The sequence below is a fragment of the Rhodofomes roseus genome (assembly GCF_022264815.1).
Source record: "Rhodofomes roseus strain CIRM-BRFM 1785 chromosome Unknown C8Q71scaffold_9, whole genome shotgun sequence".
Taxonomy (NCBI): domain Eukaryota; kingdom Fungi; phylum Basidiomycota; class Agaricomycetes; order Polyporales; family Fomitopsidaceae; genus Rhodofomes; species Rhodofomes roseus.
Genome location: NW_025952965.1, coordinates 1135545 through 1154997, shown reverse-complemented (window position 1 = coordinate 1154997; position 19453 = coordinate 1135545). Strand labels below are relative to the sequence as shown.

Sequence of the window (19453 nt, the reverse complement as noted above, 5' to 3'; positions counted from 1 at the left end):
GCCTGATAGAGGGTATCGCGGGGGTCGACCGCAGTGCTGCGCATTCGAAAGATGCAGCGCTCTAGGGAGCAGAGGGGCCTCAGACACGCGCAGGAGGAGGCGGACCCGGCATAGCGTGGTGTGGAACGCGGTTGCGCAGGACATAGGCCATTATCTATGTGGCAGGGCGCGCTAGGGCCCATATGGAACAGTCGCGGATCGTTTCGCTCTCTCACATGTATTTGGGCTAGCCTTCGTATGATGTCGCGGAGATTCGCCTGGGCTGGGCTGCTGACCTCCCGTGACCCGACGCGTCGTTGAATAGCGGTCTGGCGACCAGGACCCCGGTGATTCTGATCTTGGCTCTCCTCTCCGTCCCCGACCGCGTAGGATGCTGGGTATTAATATTGCCCAGGTGGCTGCTGCTGACAGTCGCGGCCGAGCAGAAGGGCCGCTGATCTCAGCGTGTATGGACACAGAATTAATGCTAGGATAGTGGCTGTCGAGATGCACCCGCCGTGGGCGAAGCATGGGGAGAACATGGGCCCATTCGATCACGGAGGAAGATGACGACATTACGTGGCAGGAGTGGCCGGGGGCGGGCAGCGGGGGAAGCGTGTTGAACAGGACTAACCCTGTCACCGCAATTTCTGGGCTCGTATAAGGCCCCTGCGCTTCGACGCGATGTGTCACCCTCTCTCGTCCCCCGTCCTCCTCAGCCCACCCAAAGGCCTCTTCCCTGTCCGCCCCTGAAATCCGAGATTGTCAGTGGTCCGCGCCGCTGAGCACATTGCAGCTCGAACTGATCCAGACGTCTCTGCAGCCCGATAGCAACCATGGTCGCAAAGGCTGCGCCTGCTGAGGTCGATAAAAAGACCACAGCTGCTCGGAAGAGTACGTCGTGTGTCGCATTCTGCGATGATCACGCAACTGAGCCACTCCATAGAGAAAGGCTCCGCGGGTGGTAGGAAGAAGCTCACCGAGTTCAACAAGTTCATGCAGACCGAGGTTGCTCGGCTGAAGGAGCAAGACCCGAACATGCCCCACAAAGAAAGGTTCGTGGCTATATGCACCCTCGCGTGGCGCGTGCACTGACGTGTGTCTGGTAGGTTCAAGCTGGTAATCGAGAACTGGAACAAGCAGAAGGGCAAATAGGTTACTCGCCGGGCTCTTATCGCGGCGTGCTGCAAAAACACGACGTCGCATTGATGTTGCGTCTTCCGACGGATCGCTCGCTCCGTCTCGATTCCCCCAGGTTAGGACTTCCATGTTGCTTCCATGCTGCCTTTCCTTCCTCGCTTCTTGCTCGCTCTGCTTTCTCGACTCGCGTTTGCTCTCGACAGCTCGCTGTGCCATGGGACCTGGTTATGCGCCAGTATGACTCACGTTACCTTTGCGCACCATAGGTAATATTGTACAGTGACATTGCCAATGTGTACGATTATCCGGAAGTAGTGAATGCTTATGGTCGGTTTGAATGAGTCAATGTGTGTCCGTGAAGTGTGGTGGGGTGAGTTGATCTGTTCTGTGTGGCAGAAAGTGTACATCGCGTGGAGATCGCAACGCACACGACGGCTGTTGCAGAGAGATGAGCCGGAGCGGGCGGACAGTGATGAGATAAGGCGTCGATGGCTCCGCCTGTGATCGCTACGCCGTTCCGAGGCTGTCTCCTCCTTCCGGACGACCATGCACCAGCTGCCTGTCCGCCCTGGTGCAGCACTCCCACCCAGCCCGCCTTTCTAGCTCTCGTCCGTCTTCTCGCTCGATATCCACCCATCTGTATTACCACCTGCACGGCCCGTGCTCGCACACGCACCACGCACTTAGATTCGCAGGCTCTGACCATGAGCCGGGCGCACGACATCGATAACGGCGAGCCTGAACCTCTCTTCAGTTTTGACTCTAATGAATCGCTTAAGGGCCTCTATCACAACGAGGCCCCTGCGAGGGTCCCCCAGTCCTCCTCGCGCATCTCAGACCTCGCGGACATGCTGTCGGCTTTAAAGACAGCAACCAGTACCGTCGATCCCGGACCCCTCTCTCCTGGCGACGCAATGGAGGACGTCTATCCTGCCGACTCCAAGGGCAAGGGTGTGTCCCAACCTTTGCAGATCCAATCGCGGAATGCCTTCGAGGATCTACGGGCTGATGATCAGGAGGAAGACCTGTTCTCGATGTCCTTTGGTACGGCGGCTTCATCCGGTATGCGTGAGCTTGTAGGATCCCCCGCATCTTCATCCACTCCTTCTACTGCTAGCAGTTCTTCCCCTCGCTCTCCGCTGAATGCACAGGAGATCCTTGAGGAGACAGACATGCCCTCAGGAGGCAAAGGCAAGGGCCGAGACGTACCGCCTACCCTGCCCCCGCTTTCCTTTGGCACAACCGAGCTCAACTACGAGAGCTCAGATTGGCCTACTTTTTCTTCATCTATCCCGGGGCCCTCCTCGTTCAGCTCGAGCTATGGATCAGTCGGCGATCAGGAGCCGAGTCTGGGCACCCCTACCTCCGTCGCCGGCCCCTCCAGCCCGCCTGCAGACATACTTGAGGCGGGCACCGTCCTCGTCCGCATCCCCTCGCGCCGCCACTCGCTCTCGAGCCTCTCCACGCATTCGAAGCGCTCGTCCTCCGCACTGTCCGTTACGAAGTCCAAGGTGAAGTCGTCTTCGGGCACGAAGCTCCCGGGCAACTTAGCGCGGAAACTCCTCGGAAAGCAGCGGGACAGCCCGTCAGGCAGCCCAACGTCCCCGACGAGGGATGTCGTCCTCGAGCCTGAGGAGCCTGCGTCGGCCGACCGCCTGAACTGTCTCGCTCCGTGGACGTACAATGTCACACCGCGGATCAGCCCGCTGGCTACCCCGGCCCTTGAGATGGAGCTGGGCTTTGGAGAGTTCGACAAGTCCTTCCCGATTTACTACTCAAATGGCTCGTCGAGTCGCACTGTCTTGCGCACGAAGGGACGCTCCTATTCGTCCCCGCTGCCGTTCCCGGCTACCCCACTTGACCTTGTGCCTGTCGCTGCCGACATCTTCGAGCCCATCCCGCAGCCCACTCTCAATTACTTCGATGAGTCACTTCCGACGGAGTTGAAGTTCCGCATATTCGTCTCGCTTGTTGACATCCATGAGGCTGAACACCGGAAGCTTGTCGATGACGGTTCCTGGACGCTTCGCAAGGCAACTTCGGCGAAGAACAAATGGGTCGGTCGAGATCGCGGCATCCGGGAACTGTTCAAGCTGAGCAGGGTAGGTATACCACCACACGCATATATGCGGGGTCAATGATATACCCATCATTACAGGTATCGAAGGCGTGGCAAAGCCTCGTACTCGACGGGCAATTCTGGGTGAAGCTGGATCTTCACTCCTTCCCGAACATCCCGCCGCCGGCTCTCGAGCGGCTTGCGAAGGTCGCAGGCGCGTTTGTCAGGCACTTGGACCTCCGAGGGCATTTAGATTTAGAGTCGTTGACGCTGCAGGAGATCACAAGTCACCTCTGCACGGAGTTTCAGCCGGGAGGAAGCATCCCGCACACGCATCTAACGACGATCAACCTGCAAGGCTGCTCGCTGCTCCAGACGCAGGGTCTCCACCATCTCCTCGTCCGCTCACCAGCGCTGCGCGAACTGGGCGTCCGGGGCCTCAATGCAGTGACAGACACGACATGCAGTATCATATCATCGTACTGTCGCAAGATCACGTCGCTCGACATGTCCCGCTGCCCCAATGTGACTGGCGGCGGGATTTACACCCTGGCAAGCGCGGCGCTAGCCCGCGACGAGCACCTCTCGCTCAAGGAGCTGCACCTTTCTGGGCTGAAGTACGTTTCCGACGGACTCATGGAGGCCCTCGGCAAGGCCGCCCCGGAACTGGAAGTGCTCGACCTCAGCTACTGCCGCACACTCCATAACTCCTCCGTAGAGGCCTTCGTATCGTGCTCCGAGGCGGATAGCGGCGCATTCGAGACGGTGCAGCTGACGTCGCGCCAGGCGGGGCGCGAACCAACGGACTCGACGCGTTACTGGCGGCGCGTCACCCGCCTGCGACACCTGAACCTGACGGCGTGCATCATGCTCACGGATCACGCATGCTCGCACCTCGCGCATGCGGTGCCGAAGCTGGAGCTGCTCGAGATGGCAGGGATCGGCACGGAGCTGCGCGACGACGGGTTGGTCCGCCTTTTAGAGACGACGCCGATGATACGCAAGCTGGATTTAGAGGATGCCTGCCAGATCACGGACGACGTGCTCATGACGATCACGCCGGAACCCGCTACAGACGCGCCCGCACCGCGCTATCCCCCGCCTCCCCAGCCCGGGCACGCCCTGGAGCACCTCATCATCTCCTACGCGACGGAGGTCACGAAGGAGGCCCTGCGCGACCTCGTCGAGAACTGCACGCGCCTGCACGCGCTCGAGGTGGACAATACCCGCGTCTCGGAGGCCGTCATGCGGGACTTCGTGCGGCTGTCGCGCGAGCGCAAGATGGCCGACGCGCAGGTCGTCGCAGTGGACTGCCGTGGGGTCGGCGAGCGCTGCGTGCGCGACCTCGCGCCACAGACACGGCCGCGCATCGGCTGGCGGGCGTACGACGCGCGCAAGCTCGGTTTCCTGGATGCGCGGGACGAGGAGGGGCTAGGGGTGGGCCTGGACGAGCTGGACGAGCGTCGCGTGGCGCTGAAGACGTTCTTCTCGTGGCAGACAGTGGACGCTGTCAGGGCGGCGCGCGAGAAGAAGCGCAAGTCCACGAGACGCGGGCTGAACACTTCTTCGAGCAGCACTGAGGGGCCGTCTGGCGGTCGCGCGCGGTGGTGGTCGCCCAGCGGGCGGCGCTCGGGCGGAACGTCGCCCAACCTATCGGACTTTGGCCAGGAGAGAGACGGATGTACGATTATGTGAGGTGTGTAAATTGTTGTACCATAGCTCGTTGTAGACTTTGCACTCTGTGCCCCGCTTGCTGTCATCGCATGCATAGCTGACTGTTGTACATTTGTGACTGTATACTATGTATTTTTGCCGATGCGACGTAGAGGAACTATACTTATCAGATGTAACTACTCATGAGACGGAACGATGATTTTGTGCATGATGTCCAGAACCATTCATACAGATGTCTGCGAGGCGGCTGGCAGGTGTGGTGAGGACTAAAAGAGTGCCCTCGAAGCTGTGCCGCTGGTCAACCTATAGACTCTTTCCGCTGCGCCTTCTTTCGCGCCTTCTTTTCAGCTCTCTTGGACTTCTTCGCCGCTTCGGAGCTTGAGAGAGGTGTACTGCGACCGCTGTCTGGTGGGGTGCTATCACTCATCTTCACATCCTCTATCGACGGCTTCACCTTCTTGGCCCCCTGCACCCCAGGGGATGGCTGTTCATCTCCGTAACCTGCAAAGACGGTGAGCCGCACAGGTTCTGGGATGAACAAGGAAAGTACGTGCCAGCAAAGGGGTCCATAGCTGGTCGTCTTCGTTTGCGTCCAGACAGCGACGCCTCAGTATCCTCAGTGACAATGGCCTTGCCCTTGCCCTTGGCCTTGCCCTTGCTGGTCGTGTCAGGATCCACATCCATGCTACTTGCTGCTTCATCGTCGTCAATGACTTCCAATCCCTCCTCTTCCTCTTCCTCGCTCTCCGCCTCCGCGAGCTCCTTCTCATATTGCGCCCGTGCAGCCATCTTGGTCGTCACCTTTACAGGCACCTTAGTCGACTCGCCATTCTGGGAGAAGCGAATGTGGGAAGGACCCTCTTCGTCTCCTGGTGGCCGTTGCGTCTTCACTTGCGCAATAGCGTGTTTGATGAAGCGGTTCGCCGCCGCCTTGTCTACAGTGGCCGTTCCTACATTCCGGCTCATGGTCAGAGACCGTCAACAGTGACGGGCAGCACAGGCATACTCTTCTGAGGGTCTTCCGCATTCTTTATCTTGTCAAAATACTGCCTTATGCGGTCCTGGGGCAGACGGGTCAGTTGAACTGATAAAACCAGGACGTGAGCCAGGCGCACCAACTCGGATATAACAGGATGCGTCTTCGGGTCGATGCCCCTTGTCTTGAGATAGACTGCAAGTCCCCATCAAGGACATGCTCTCAGAAACAATCGTAACACTCACTGAAGATGAGATCATACACGAGATACGGTAACGCGACCTGAAGCTTTGCTTGTTGGATCGTCTCCAGCCCGACCAAGGACTCGGGCAGTGTTTGAGCCAGCAATGGTTCTAGCTGAGTCTCTAGGTCATCCATGGAGCCGTTCAGTGCCGCAACCTTTGCACGCAGTCTTTGTGAATCTGCGTCCATGGCTAGAATGTGTGTCGAAGGCTCCGTGAGCCGTTTCAGGTTCAATGTGAGAGTACCAGAGATTTACTCGCCAAGATCGGGAGATCTCCGGGGGGATCTAGATAACAGTCGTACTGTACTCCCGGACTAGTCTCAGCCGCTCTGTTGTAGTGACACTGTTTTACCAGGCGGCACACAGCTAATCATCTCCTCATATTGGGGACAAACATCCATCACCTATGGTCGACATGATCCACACCGGGTTACCGCGGCAAGGAGTCCAATTCGTCTCTCGGTGTTTTCGAATGTTTCATGAATGTGCTCCTCGTTACCGGACTTGATCTTCCTCCGATTGATTGTCTGAGCCGGGTACATGAGGCCTGACATCTTGACTGTCCTGTGACTGTATGTCTGACTCCTGTGTTTATTGTCGTGGTGATCAAATCATCGTGCACAAACCCATACAGTCTCACTGAAGCGTACGCGAAGACTTATGACATTTCACTGGCGGGCCTAAGTGACTGCGGCACTTTTGAGTAGATTCTTCTCGAGCTCGAGTATTTTCTTGTCCCAAAGACTAAATGCCTCCAACTGTACATCCGACTCTTCGGTGTTCACACTGCGAAGAGCAACGTCTGTCTGCACGATAAGGAAAGTATCGTATGAATAAATGCGATGTATACTACAATGCATTGTCTGTTCAGTCCTTAAATTGAATTCCGGCGTGCGCTCTTGCCTCTCTTGCCAGCCATCGATGTCCGTGCTTCGCCAATATACGCAGACGGCAGGCGACCCTCCTCGTTCCACTTCTCCAAGAAGTCCATCGCCGCACGATAGCCCTTCTCCTGTATCTCCTCAAACTTCCCGAACTGAAGTGTTCCGAACTACGGGATGCGTCAGATCAGCGACGACGACCAACACGCAGACCACTCAGCGTACCTCCTGGACAGGCATACCCATGTACAGACACCCGGGTGCAACCTTGGCTTCCTCGAGCGTCTTGACGCTTGAAACGCTGTACGAAGATCAGACCTCGACGAAGCCGAACGGCAGCGTAAACATGCACTCACTATGCTAGCCGCCCCTGCAATTCGGTGATAGCTGGGACACTCCTGGCGCTTGAGAAGGGGTTCCAACGGTTGATCAGAAGCCACCACCCAGACACGGAGTCCCCAAAGTTGCGCGGCGAATTGTCGTCAATCTGGAAAACCAAGTTGAGTTGCTTTCCCAGTCCATCGTCTATGCTCGCTCACCGAACCGACGTCAGATGCAATGACCGCATTTGCGCCCATAGACATCATCGTAGCAACCTGAGGATATTACGTTAGGACCCCAAAGAAGGCAAGAGAGATTACAGCCTTACCGGAAGGTTATCGACTGCATAAGCCATGGGATTAGTACAGGAGCACACATACAGCATGGCGGACTCACTGTAGCCTCCATCGACTAACATGTTACCGTTGTCGCACAATGGAGGTAGCAAGCCAACAAGTGTCATCGAAGCCCCTAAAGCAGTATGTCTTCAGCAGGGGGTCGCCAAAGTGGCGGTTCGGAGCTCACGTATGAATCTCCATGCAAACCCAGTCTCATGGATTTCCATGCGAGAGGTATTGATGTTCGTAGATATACAGAAGTACGGTAGCCACATATCTTCAATATGCAGATCATAGAAGGACTGCAAGCTATCGTGAGCGAACGTATCGACGGTCAAGGTCAAGTGTCCTCACCTTGTATATCGACCGGTTGAACTCGTGGCCCTAGTAGACATATTCAATTCCACATTACGAGATGCCACATAAAGCGCAAGACACACCGTTGTGTACGCAACAATAGGGTACGTGACGTCGGACAGCATCCTCCAGAAGTTACCCATGCGTCCACTGAACTGCTTCGTTCGCCCAGCGCTCGAGATTACGTCGCCCTCACGCGCGTACAGCCCGCCGACGAAAGCACCCATGCTAGTGCCTGTGAAACATCATCAGCCGAAGCTAAAGGAACGACGGAGTGTGTTCTACCTCCGACCATATCAATTGGAATACCATATTCCTCCAGTGCTCGGAGGACACCCTGCATCGCGCATGAACAAACGATAGTAGACACGGAAACACGAACATACCAGATGTGAGATACCTCGCGCTCCACCACCACCAAGCACGATTCCAATCGATTTACCGCATATCCGTCTTGCGAGCCGTGCGAAGTCACTTGAGTGAGGTGGTCGCTGTGGCCGGGGGTCACCCGACCCACCGCGGTACTTCCTGATCTCGCTCTGAACGCGGTCCTTCAGGTTCCTGAAGGCTGCTATTGCAGCGGGATCTTGCTGCGGTATGGCCGTCCGCGGTATTGACCCCACGATTCCCTGTGCACGAGGGTCACTATATGCGGATAAACTGTCTCTAAAAGGAACATACTGGAAGTTCCACGTGAATATGTTGGTGTACCCATGGTCGGCTCTAGATCAAGATATGAGTTCAGACAGTATCAATCGACGGCAACGTACGAACCTTCAGCCACTCTCGTGTAGATCCTGGTGCAACTGAACGATCAGAGTGCAACAGCACGAGCTCCTTTCTCGCAGTAGTCTTCAACGAGAGCAAAAGCCTCTCATACTCTCCTAAGCTCGGATCATCGCCCATCCCAACGACCATGACGCAGTCCGCCTGGCGGATGCAAGTCTGCGTCCACGAGCTGTTCACAGGCGAGTCCGCAACATAGAGAACAATTCGATACTTCTGCTCCTGCTCTGCGAGCCACCCAGCCGCCTTCAACTTGCCCATCCGGGTGAACGCATGGCGCCCGAGGTGGTCGGAGACCGAGGCTTGGTTGAGATACGAAGTGGGCGCGCCGACGCTTTCCAAGGCTGCGTGCAGCTTGCGGGCGAATGCGTCAACGGGGACGTTGCGCGTGACGGGGAGGACGGCGACGGTTTTGAGGTTGCTGTTGCTGCGTAAAAGCTCGATTGCGCCTTTCTTGGACGAGTCGATCTCGGTCCGCACTCGCGAGGCAATCATCTTTAGGATCCTGAGTCAAGGTTGGTGAGTGGGTCGATACGAAGGTATGCAATACTCACTGCGCTGTTGTCCGTGGATTGCTGCAAAGCGTCGTCGGAATGATAAGTCATTGGAATGCAAAAGACGACTCACCGAGAAGATATGGCATTGAACAACGTCCGTGGCATCCTGATCAGCTCAGTATCACGGATAGCATGTACAGTGTTTGTCCGAGGTGAGCCAGTAATGACATCGAGCTCCCCTACCGTATCCCCCTGACCGTATTCAGCCTGGATGCTGATCCCACCGCTCTCCTTGTCCGCAATAGCTCTCAGACGACCATTAATCACGATGTAGAAGCTATCGCTTGCATCCTCCGGTCGCCAGAGGACTTGCCCGGCGTTTACTTGCATCCAGTCCAAGGAACCGTCGATATGAAGTACTAGTGCAGCCGTCAGTCCCATGCAACTCGGGATTACTGATACACAAGCCTACCGATCGGCGACAGCAGGGAAATGAGGCGTTTCGCGAGCGTCAGAAGGACTATGGGTCGTTTCTCCAACAGCCGGTCTAGCGCAGGCGATGGCAGGAATCCTACATACGTATCCGTCTTCGCAACGATGTCGACATACGAGGCAATCTGACAAAGAGAGGCTTCTCGAACGTTATGTCTCTTCAATGCTGGAATCGGTAGTGCAACCTACACAGATACCCCGCGATGCCACCAGGTCTGACAGTGAAGAGAGGCTTGTGTGTGTTCGCCTTCCGGGAACCAGAGAGGTTGAAGCTCGGAGTCCTGCTATGGCTCGACGTACCCCAGGTGCCCAGCCCAGGACGCGTGGGCTGCGTCTCTTCGTCAACGGGTTCTGCCTTGCCTTTGGTCTCGCCGCTCGGTGACTTCTGCGAGGGCAGCAAGATGTCCAAGAAACCATCAATGACGTAGAAGAGACCTAGATGTCCCGTTGAGCACTCGACCGCTCTCAGCGACGCCAGGCAACATACCCGTGTTACGCTCGCCGGCCTTGGCGAGGACAGACCCAGCAGGGAAGAACAGGATCTCGACCTCGTTATCGAGACCGCTCATGTGCCCATCAGTCAGTATGGACGACGCGCCCGTCACATTCGATGCAGTATCATCACCGATCTCCAATAAAGACAAAGACCCGAATGAGGATTTGAACGGCGCAGCACTCGGCGCCTCGCTCGGTGCGAACGCAGGCGATGCCTCGACTGAATCCTCGTTACTGAGAGGCGGCTGGATAAGACCTATCGACTTCGCGATGCAGGACATCACCTCGTCTCGGAGATCGAAGTCTTCCGTCACTATAGGTCTCCCTCGCTGGTGAAGGCCTGGTTGATTGTGCGACGGCGAGGGCTCCCGCCGGCGTCCCTGGCCCGTTGCTTGCGGCCCGAGGACCGTGCTCATGGAGCGTGCCATAGGCCGAGACGACTCCACTGGGTTGCCGACAGTTGTATGGAGGTCGCCAGCTTGTACGGTTTGCCGCGGAGTCCCGCTTTTGAAAGGGGTCGCTGGAGAGTATTTCGTTGGACGCGGACTATCAGTCAACTTCTCGCCCAGGAACGGCGTCTGGGAGGGATTCAGGGATGGAGAATTCATGCTGAAATAGTCATCATCGGAGTCTGCCTCGTTCGTCCTGGCTACGCCGTCAAAGCGTTGTCTGAGTTGCTTGAGTCCGGATTCGTAGAACGCCGGTGGCAGAGGGTGGCAAGCGATGTCGTTGATGGCCTTCTCCGTTCGCAGGACCTCAGTTGTGAGCCCAAGGTAGTTATGTGCCGCGTTGAACGTGACTCGCGAGAACCGCGTCAAGATCACTGCCCGGAAATTAGTATTGGTCCAACAGGGTATATGCAATGGTAGTTACCCTGGACGATGTGTGCTGTTGCCTTGGGGAATTTCTTAGTCAATCTCCTGAATGCCTCCGCAGGGATGACAGCTAGGGTGCTATCTTCCGCAGCGCGAGCGACGGCGCTATAGTGGCTATCAGGTTCGGCAGAAACATGAGACTTTGGACGTCCACCAGATGGAATGCGGGATGACTGAGGAAAGGGCGACTGAGAGCGCCTTGGGGGGGACTGCGGACGAGGCGACGTTACATCTTCCTGGTGCACCGTAGAGCCTGATGATGAAACCGACGGCCTACGGTTGGGTGATCTCAGTGTGCCAAGGTTAAAGTTGGAGACGTCCGAGTCCGACCTCCTTGAACGTGTCCGCGGCGGCGTCTGAGTTGTCGACGGTACGCTGACCGAGTCAAGGTCATCGTCTCGATTGTCGTCTTGCCAACTCAGCTTGACGTTCTCCGTGAAGAGGCTGAGGATAGTGAAAAGACTGGACAACATCCCTCCAGAACCAACTTGATTGAGCAATTGGTAGCCGTTCATGTCTTCTTCATCCCAAGACCCGCTTCCCGTATCTTGGTTGGGGAAGCCTGTGCGAGCATAGACCTGGACGCTACCGTCGATCACGCAATAGAAGCTCTTGTCTTCGTCAAGGGATAAGGTGTCACCAGCGATGAGCCTCCGCGTTTGCAGATGTCTTGCGAGTTCGTGGAATACCTACGAGAATTAGACCAACAGTGTACATATACAGTATGAACGACTTACTGGCTTTTCGAGGAAACCGAAAACCCGGACGGCCTGTAAAAACTCATCCAGGTAGTTATGGAATGTAGGCATCTGCTCCGGAGTGTTCACGTCCGGGTTGAGTTCCTGCGCGTCCGCTTTCAGCAGCGGAGCTTCCTTGAGCTTGGTGTAGGTGTTGAGGTAGCGAAAGCGTATCCAATAATTCAGAGCGATAGCAAAGAGCACAAACATGATAGCGAATGACCAAAAGTTGAGCTGTGAAGGCATACGTTACGGCTGGCCTTCGGAGGGGCGGGGATAGTCGTACCGTCAATGTCATTGAGTAGGACAGTATGGCATAAATCAATGTCGGAACGGTGATGGTCACGAAAGCGACGAGTGCCTTAACCCATGACAGCATCCATACTGCATTTACGTGTCAAAGACGTGCTGATAGTGTGGCCATCGATGTAGACACTCACGAATTACCCAGAAAGCTGCCGATAGCAGCATAAGCACTGGGTGACCCTCATGGCTAGGGCCGTCCGCGGCTGCTTCCATGATGGCGGGTACAGCAAACGTTCGTCGGCTGGAGGAGGACGGGGGGACGAGTTGAAAGAGCGGAACTAAATGTGCATGCCGACGGGCGAGGGCGCAGAGTGGCCCGCTTGAGGCAGCAGAGCGTACGGTACACGATCGGTTGGCGCCCGACCGCGTCAGTAATTCGCGTCGAAACACGTGCGCGCGCACAACATTCACCAGCCGCGGCATTTGCTTGGCACTGCACTCGAGAAACTGCCAGAAATAACGATAAATTACTACCCTTACCCAGGGCACAGTGAGGACAAACATCGGGCAGCACACTACGGGACCAGACAAGGGTATAACACCAATGATGTACAGAGAACTGCCCTACTAACACACATCCGCCATCGTCAAGATTCAACCGGAGAGCGAAGGAGGATCGATCTAGCTAGGATCCTATCACAGTAACAGACAAGTACATTCACATTCAACGAAAAGTTTCTCCACCATTGAGCAGCGATTAGTGACCAAAGACGCGCATGATAAGGTAGATCGCCGAGCAGACAAAACGAATGGCGGAGAGACCAGCACTGCGTGAAGGGGATCAGCACATGAAGCAGCGACTGGAGACGACGAGACACGCACAGGCAGTAGAAGAGGAAGGTGAGGTATGGGTTGAACGTCGAGTCGTCACCACCTTGTGAGACGTGCTCGCTGACCCACGAGGTGAATGCAGACGAAGTGAAGATGAGGATCATGACCCTAGCGGTATGGAACTTAGTCAACACAGTCAACAGCACATGAAAGCACCACCCACATGTTGGTGCCAACCCAGGTAAGGACGACGTTGGTACGGCTGTTGCGGTCATGATCGGCCTGCTTGGTGGCAGCATCACGGTGCTCCTTCTGCTCTGGGGGCTTCACAGACAGTGCGTAGCGCGATGCATTCCAGAGCTGGTCGACGTCATCGCGTGCGGTGGGCACCTCGACCTCGAGCATTTCCTGCCCATCGGAGTTCTTGACCTTCTTAGCGCCGCCCAGATCCTTGGCGGATCCATTGTCACCCTTCGTACCCCAGGTAACATCGTGAAGGTTGCACATCGCGTACATCACTGTAATTTCTGTTAGAATCTGAATGACCGCGAAGGAGCAGCGACGTACTCAGGATGTTCACGTCTAGACAACGATATGTGAGTTCAGTTTTCACGTATTCTTGACAGATGAAGTGACTTACAGCTCGGGAGGAGGAACATGTACTGAATGAAGGATGTGAACATGTGCCACGGCTCGAAGTGCATGAAGGAGCCGATGAAGTAGAGACCGTAAGTGGCAGCCAAGGAAACGACGATATCGCGGAACGCAGCGTTGTTCTGGATAAGCCTGACGAGAAGGGATGGTCTGTCAGTAGATCGCGCAGATAGCTGGCTTTGGACACTCACTTAGGGAAGTCCTCCCAACCAGCGATGGTGTGAGGAACTGCGAGCCAGACTGTGTAACCAGCACACCAGAGGGTGAGGATGTTGCACAGCCCGAATAGCACCATGCAGAACGCGTAGATCCACTTCGATCCTTGAGGACGATTACCGAGCGAACACACCACGATGACGAAGATGAGCGCGATGTAGAGCTGGTTGTCGCAAAGTGAGCGAACTAGTACGGCGAGAGAAAAATGTATGCTACCTTCAGGAAGGCCTCAAAGACCTGAGTACCAGCGCCCTTGCTAAGCCAGTGAAACGCGCCTTCTGAGCCGTTGTCTGCAGTTGCCGAAGAGACCAACTACGTGACCATTGTCAGTTGCAAGAGTGTCAAGATAATCTACTGAGACTCACGAAGTAGAAAGCCAGGTAGAAGTTGGCCAGTGACGTCCATGTGAACATTAGCTGGACCGCGTTGTAGATAAATTCGAGCTGAACGGAGCGGTCAGAGTTGACACACGCATCACATGTTCAGCAGACATACTTGGAGTAGCAACATCCGGATGGGGTTCTGTCCGGACGTCCATATCCTCCAGAAGTGGAAAGTAGAGTGCACAGTGGCGAAAAGGGAACCGTTCAACCAGCGACGGCGTTGCGAGATGAACTCGGGGACAGTTTCAGGCACGTCGGTTGCGGCCTTCGCGCTCTTCACATATTTGAGGCTAAAGGGGCAGACGTCAGAACAACTCCAGGGTCACATCTGACCAGACATACATCCAGCCCTCGCGCTTCTTGGTCACAATCTCGAAACAGAGGATACGGTCCTCAGCAAGGTACATGTTACGCTCTGTGGTACGAAAGATGATTAATATGGTGTTCACCGTATCGTACATAGGGCTGGGCCTTACCGAATAGACCTGCGCTGCTGTTACCGCCGTGCATCGTCTCACCCTTGAAGTAAGACGCGAGCGGCCCCTTGCCGTCGGGGCCGTTGAGGAGGGCCTTGTACCTGTAGGCACTGAAGGCACCAGGCAGCACACTGATGTAGCCGAAGACACTCTGTTGTAGCGAGCGCCATCAGCTTTGTGTACGGCACAGCGTAGGAAGGCGACTTGCCTCCAAAGGCTTATCAAGGATGTTCGACATCTTGTATTCGAAGTTCTGGGAAGCCGCCAGAGGACTCCTCAAGATAGACCAGCAATACCTCCCAGTATCGACGCAGATCCTGGTAAGTCACGGGTAAGCGGCCGGTTTAGGAAAGGGAGGATCAGTGCACTCACTCTCCACATGCACCACCAACGTTCGAGTGCTTGTCGAAGCCTATGTAGACGATCAGACCCATTAAGCAACCAACAGCAACCATACCACTGACATTTCCACAGATCATAGATAGATGTACCGGTGGGCTTGGTTCCAACGTCCAGAAGCACGCAGACTATCAGATGAGATGAACATGAGTACCTATCGCCTCGATGTGCAAAATCTACGAACCGTTGGGCCTAACGAGTGGACCGAAAGCGTTGAAGAACCACCGGTGACTGTTCAGCTTCTTCTTATTCTGCTCCTTCAAACAGAAGATGATCTGAACGGGACAGGCACTCTTGGAGACCTCTCCCTTCTCCGAGACGACGACGTTGGAAGTGAACCTTTAACTTATGAATACTTGAGTCCTCCGAACTAAGGAGGGGACGCTCACTCGAAGATATGGGCAGTCACGTCTTTGCCACCGACGGTGTCCTTTGCAACACCTTCTTGGTAGCAACCCATCTGAGGCAGGATGAACATGATAGGTCGGGAACGGCCAGTGACACGATACGTACGAGGGAGAGGACTTGAAGGGTGCGCTTATTGATCTTGCTTCGACCGTCGGAGACGACGCACACCACGACCTTCTGCCAGCCATTCGGGCCCCACATCTTGGAGCGGTTCCTGCTACACAGATGTGCAATGTTCTTGATGACACTGTAGGCAGCTTCAGTGTGCAAATCCCGGTCCAAGGGACATAGACTCACGCGTTCATGGTACGCGTGAATAGGACCTCGTCCTCGTTATACATAGTCATAACGATAAAGAGTTCAGTGTGACGGTTATAGAGGTACGGCCGCAGGGAGTACTTCTTCCGCATGAAGTCGTCGGGGTCACAAGTCGCGGCTGTGTATCGCAACTTGGTCATTTCCTCGCTGTCCTCCATGCCCTTCGGGACGATGAATGAAGGAGCCGGCATGTCCAGAACGAGGTTGCCCTCCTTCAGCTCGATCTGTTTGACCACACGCTGTTTGAGGAGCTTCTCCCGGGCATCAGACCAGCCCACGCCCGGGCGCATCTGCTGCATGGGCGGGTAGTTGAGCTGTGCGGTCTGGTAGGGGAGCGGCGGAAGCGGAGGGATGGCATCTGCGGGATAGTCGTGCACTAGATGGGCTTGCGAGTTCGAGTAACCACTGTGGTAGGACTTGGCTGACTTGGTCTCCCAGTTCGAGTGCGCATCGTAGTCTTGGTAGTAGCCTTGGTTTGACGGCGCATAGTGCTGCTGGGGCGCGACAGGCGGGTAGTCCGGTGTCAATGCAGCTGTTTGGGCGGGGGGATAGTCAGGGTAGGCGGCGTGGCCAGTATGAGGGCTGTAGGGATCGTGGTGCGGCTGCGCGCGATACGCCATAGCGACGGTGTTCCGCTGCGCAGAACAAGGTGTTTGACAAAAAGAACGAAGGTTGTGAAAAGAATGACTAGCTCGACGCCGATGCCTGAGAGAGCTGGAGAAAGAGGGAGGAGGTCCAGCAGGAGGGAGGTATCAGTGTTGCCAGCGACACTGCGGTCGGTGTTTGAGTTGGATGGAAGAGCTCAGCCTTCCCATACTTGGCCTGCCTGATTTGGCAATTTCTCTCAAGCGACCACTGCCGTCGGCCGCAACAGTCAACTGCATGATCCCGGGCAATGCTCTCCGCCTCTTGGCCATCCCCGAAGTGCGCGATGTTGCATATGCTCACCGCGACGAACACCACGGTGACGGCGATGAACTCTCCGTCCCGTCCACTTACTCGAGAGAGAAGTACATACCGTGACGCGGACGAGCGACAGGTGTGGGATTTGGGTGAGAACAAGAACGGACACCATTTATTATTGACACAACATGCATTCGTCTCGTAAACAAAAGTATGGAGAGGTTGGTCAAGGTTGGCTCTTGAGGATAACAAAGGACGGGTGCAGGCGTAACGTAAGTAAACCGGACCTAGAGCGGCATCCTAGGGCGGCCGAGTATCGCGGCACTGTACGGGCTTCCTTTCCCTCACCACACAACCACGAGCCCACCATGCACGGCGACGCCTTCCTGGCGTAGATCCGAAAGTACGACCGGAAAGGTGACGCGCGGAGTGTGTAGCCATGAATGGATCTTCAATGAATCGGTAGAAGCTCGGCCGTGACAATCATTGCCACAAAGCGGCAGATGAACGAGGGCGGCCGGGCGAGTGCCATTCTTACCACACAGACGCGTCAGCACCTCCCGCAAGCTGTCCGGACCCAGGACCAGATGCACAGCCGCCAGGACGTCAAGTGATACAGGTCGGTTATTGGGGTTTTATGGTGCCAGTCCTCGGGTGTGGAGCTGATGCTGCGTGATGCTTGTATTGAGGTCGTCAAGTGAGGCTGCTAGACAACAGAGCTCGACAGAGGCAGCACGACACAAAAGGGAGGCGTTTCAAAGGCGTCTCATTCAGAGGAACAGGAAGCGGGGGAGACAAGAGGGAGCGCTGTGGAGGACAAGAACAAGAGCGCCGACCATCGATTGAGCGCTCAGCGCCGCACCATTTGCACGCAGCTCGAACAGGCCAATTCTCCCACGGTCCCCAGCCCGCCTCATTGCCACCGTCGACCGCGTCGTTCTTTCTCTCTCCCCATCTCTCTCTCTCGCACTCATCCTTGTCCTTCATCCTCGACTACCTCTCCGTTCCATCGTTCTCATTTCACGTCAACGGTAAGTCTTGATCTCCTCGTCGTTTGGCTCCAGGGCGACAGGGGATCGGATAACGGCTGTTGGCCGCCTCGCGGTGTCCTCGCCTGTGGCGGGCTTCCAACGCGGCACAAACTCGCCCTTCCAGCTGCCTCCAACGTAATATCACGCTCGCTATACTGGCTGCCGAACGAGACAGCAATTCACACCGGATAAGACAGCGTGCGTTGGGCGGCTGTCGTTGCCAGCGTTCCACTCTGTTAACTACCCATCGCGTCATCTCCGTGTTCCCCTTGTTACCCCCCCCTCTTTGAACTCGTATCTAACCACTCGATCTCCTCTAGACTTCTCAGCCTCTATTCTAGTTCACAATGGCCGACTCTTCATCGCACAGACTAGACCTCAGGGTCGGTGGAAAGTACAGGCTGGGGAAGAAGATCGGTTCGGGCTCCTTCGGTGCGTGGCAAGCTATGCTTTGTCCTTTCCGATGCTGAGGATGGTCCTATAGGTGATATCTACCTCGGAATCAACATCATTTCCGGGGAGGAAGTCGCCATCAAGCTCGAGTCGGTCAAGGCCAAGCACCCTCAGCTCGAGTATGAGTCCAAGGTCTACAAGACCCTGGCCGGTGGCGTTGGTGTCCCCTTCGTCCGATGGTTCGGCACGGAGTGTGACTACAACGCGATGGTCATCGACCTCCTCGGTCCTTCTCTCGAGGATCTTTTCAACTTCTGCAACCGCAAGTTCAGCCTGAAGACGGTACTCTTGTTGGCTGATCAACTGGTGAGTCATCCCCGCAACCCCGTGCGCATATCTATTCTAATGTACGGCGGCCCGCCACGTCAGATCTCCCGTATCGAGTACATCCACTCACGCAACTTCATTCACCGTGACATCAAGCCCGACAACTTCCTCATGGGCATTGGCAAGCGTGGCAACCAGGTCAACGTCATCGACTTTGGTCTGGCGAAGAAGTACAGGGACCCGAAGACGCACCTGCACATCCCGTACAGGGAGAACAAGAACCTGACGGGCACGGCCCGCTACACGTCCATTAACACCCACTTGGGTGTCGAGCAGGCCCGCCGTGATGACCTCGAGTCCCTTGCCTACGTCCTCATGTATTTCCTTCGCGGCTCGCTTCCGTGGCAGGGCCTGAAGGCCGCCACCAAGAAGCAGAAGTACGACCGTATCATGGAGAAGAAGATGACGACTCCCACGGACCTGCTGTGCCGTGGCTTCCCCAACGAGTTCGGCATTTTCTTGAACTACACTCGTGCCCTCCGCTTCGACGACAAGCCCGACTACTCGTACCTCCGCAAGCTCTTCCGCGACCTCTTCGTCCGCGAGGGCTACCAGTACGATTACGTCTTCGACTGGTCCGTGCACCGCAGCCAGGACGAGGCCAGCGGCAGCACGAGCGCTAAGGCAGGCGGCAGGCGCAAGGTGGTTCAGGAGGAGGAGGAACCCCGCATGCCGGACCGGATGTAAGTGTTGGGTGTAGTCGCATTGGATGGGGGTGCTCATCGCGCATACAGGCTCCGCTCGCACACTCGTCAGCAGCAGCAGGCTGCGGGTGCTGGCGCAGTCGGCCAGCAGCGCATCAACCGCGGAGACTGGTAAGCTGCCCTGCATCGAAGCAGGGGGTTTGAGTCTTCAGGGCGCGTCCGGAGTACGACCGAGCATAGGGGGCGGAGGGCAGGTGAAGAGGAGTTTGGCTCGGTCTCGGTTTGGGTCGCCTGACGTATGGCGCGTTGTCGG

The 19453-nt window shown here is 56.2% G+C and overlaps 6 protein-coding genes across 6 annotated transcripts; 3 read left to right on the top strand and 3 right to left on the bottom strand.

Moving 5' to 3' along the window:
* Positions 1-815: 815 nt before the first annotated feature.
* C8Q71DRAFT_857656 (uncharacterized protein) lies at positions 816-1134 on the top strand (the record flags this gene model as incomplete). Its single annotated transcript, XM_047927427.1, has 3 exons — positions 816-873; positions 926-1034; positions 1089-1134. 3 exons carry the CDS (start codon positions 816-818, stop codon positions 1132-1134), a joined length of 213 nt encoding a protein of 70 aa, XP_047779520.1.
* Positions 1135-1823: 689 nt separating this feature from the next.
* Positions 1824-4873, top strand: C8Q71DRAFT_707330 (RNI-like protein; the record flags this gene model as incomplete). The annotated part of the gene is made up of 2 exons (XM_047920556.1): positions 1824-3221; positions 3278-4873. 2 exons carry the CDS (start codon positions 1824-1826, stop codon positions 4871-4873), a joined length of 2994 nt encoding a protein of 997 aa, XP_047779519.1.
* A 138-nt stretch (positions 4874-5011) lies between these two features.
* On the bottom strand, positions 5012-6297 carry C8Q71DRAFT_597725 (uncharacterized protein). The gene is made up of 5 exons (XM_047919601.1): positions 6074-6297; positions 5968-6023; positions 5859-5913; positions 5407-5802; positions 5012-5353 (listed from the first exon to the last, which is right to left on the bottom strand). The coding sequence occupies exons 1-5, from the start codon at positions 6258-6260 to the stop codon at positions 5151-5153; spliced, it is 897 nt and encodes a 298-aa protein (XP_047779518.1). The 5' UTR covers positions 6261-6297; the 3' UTR covers positions 5012-5150.
* A 494-nt stretch (positions 6298-6791) lies between these two features.
* On the bottom strand, positions 6792-12499 carry C8Q71DRAFT_757808 (patatin-domain-containing protein). Its single transcript, XM_047923709.1, has 22 exons — positions 12292-12499; positions 12138-12235; positions 11852-12085; positions 11113-11803; positions 10232-11062; positions 9934-10179; positions 9725-9883; positions 9383-9671; positions 9310-9330; positions 8744-9260; positions 8651-8692; positions 8356-8598; positions 8255-8306; positions 8053-8204; positions 7967-7996; positions 7800-7914; positions 7671-7745; positions 7603-7616; positions 7493-7549; positions 7310-7440; positions 7179-7254; positions 6792-7123 (listed from the first exon to the last, which is right to left on the bottom strand). Exons 1-22 carry the CDS (start codon positions 12368-12370, stop codon positions 6947-6949), a joined length of 4329 nt encoding a protein of 1442 aa, XP_047779517.1. The 5' UTR covers positions 12371-12499; the 3' UTR covers positions 6792-6946.
* A 107-nt stretch (positions 12500-12606) lies between these two features.
* On the bottom strand, positions 12607-16609 carry C8Q71DRAFT_822381 (chitin synthase). Its single transcript, XM_047926216.1, has 18 exons — positions 15762-16609; positions 15570-15711; positions 15446-15516; positions 15241-15395; positions 15122-15184; positions 15030-15069; positions 14866-14974; positions 14658-14808; positions 14524-14596; positions 14294-14471; positions 14164-14241; positions 14015-14110; positions 13774-13961; positions 13569-13714; positions 13496-13510; positions 13152-13446; positions 12980-13096; positions 12607-12924 (listed from the first exon to the last, which is right to left on the bottom strand). The coding sequence occupies exons 1-18, from the start codon at positions 16400-16402 to the stop codon at positions 12855-12857; spliced, it is 2628 nt and encodes an 875-aa protein (XP_047779516.1). The 5' UTR covers positions 16403-16609; the 3' UTR covers positions 12607-12854.
* Positions 16610-18063: 1454 nt separating this feature from the next.
* On the top strand, positions 18064-19183 carry C8Q71DRAFT_706896 (kinase-like protein; the record flags this gene model as incomplete). The annotated part of the gene is made up of 3 exons (XM_047920531.1): positions 18064-18148; positions 18201-18475; positions 18539-19183. The coding sequence occupies 3 exons, from the start codon at positions 18064-18066 to the stop codon at positions 19181-19183; spliced, it is 1005 nt and encodes a 334-aa protein (XP_047779515.1).
* Positions 19184-19453: the final 270 nt, after the last annotated feature.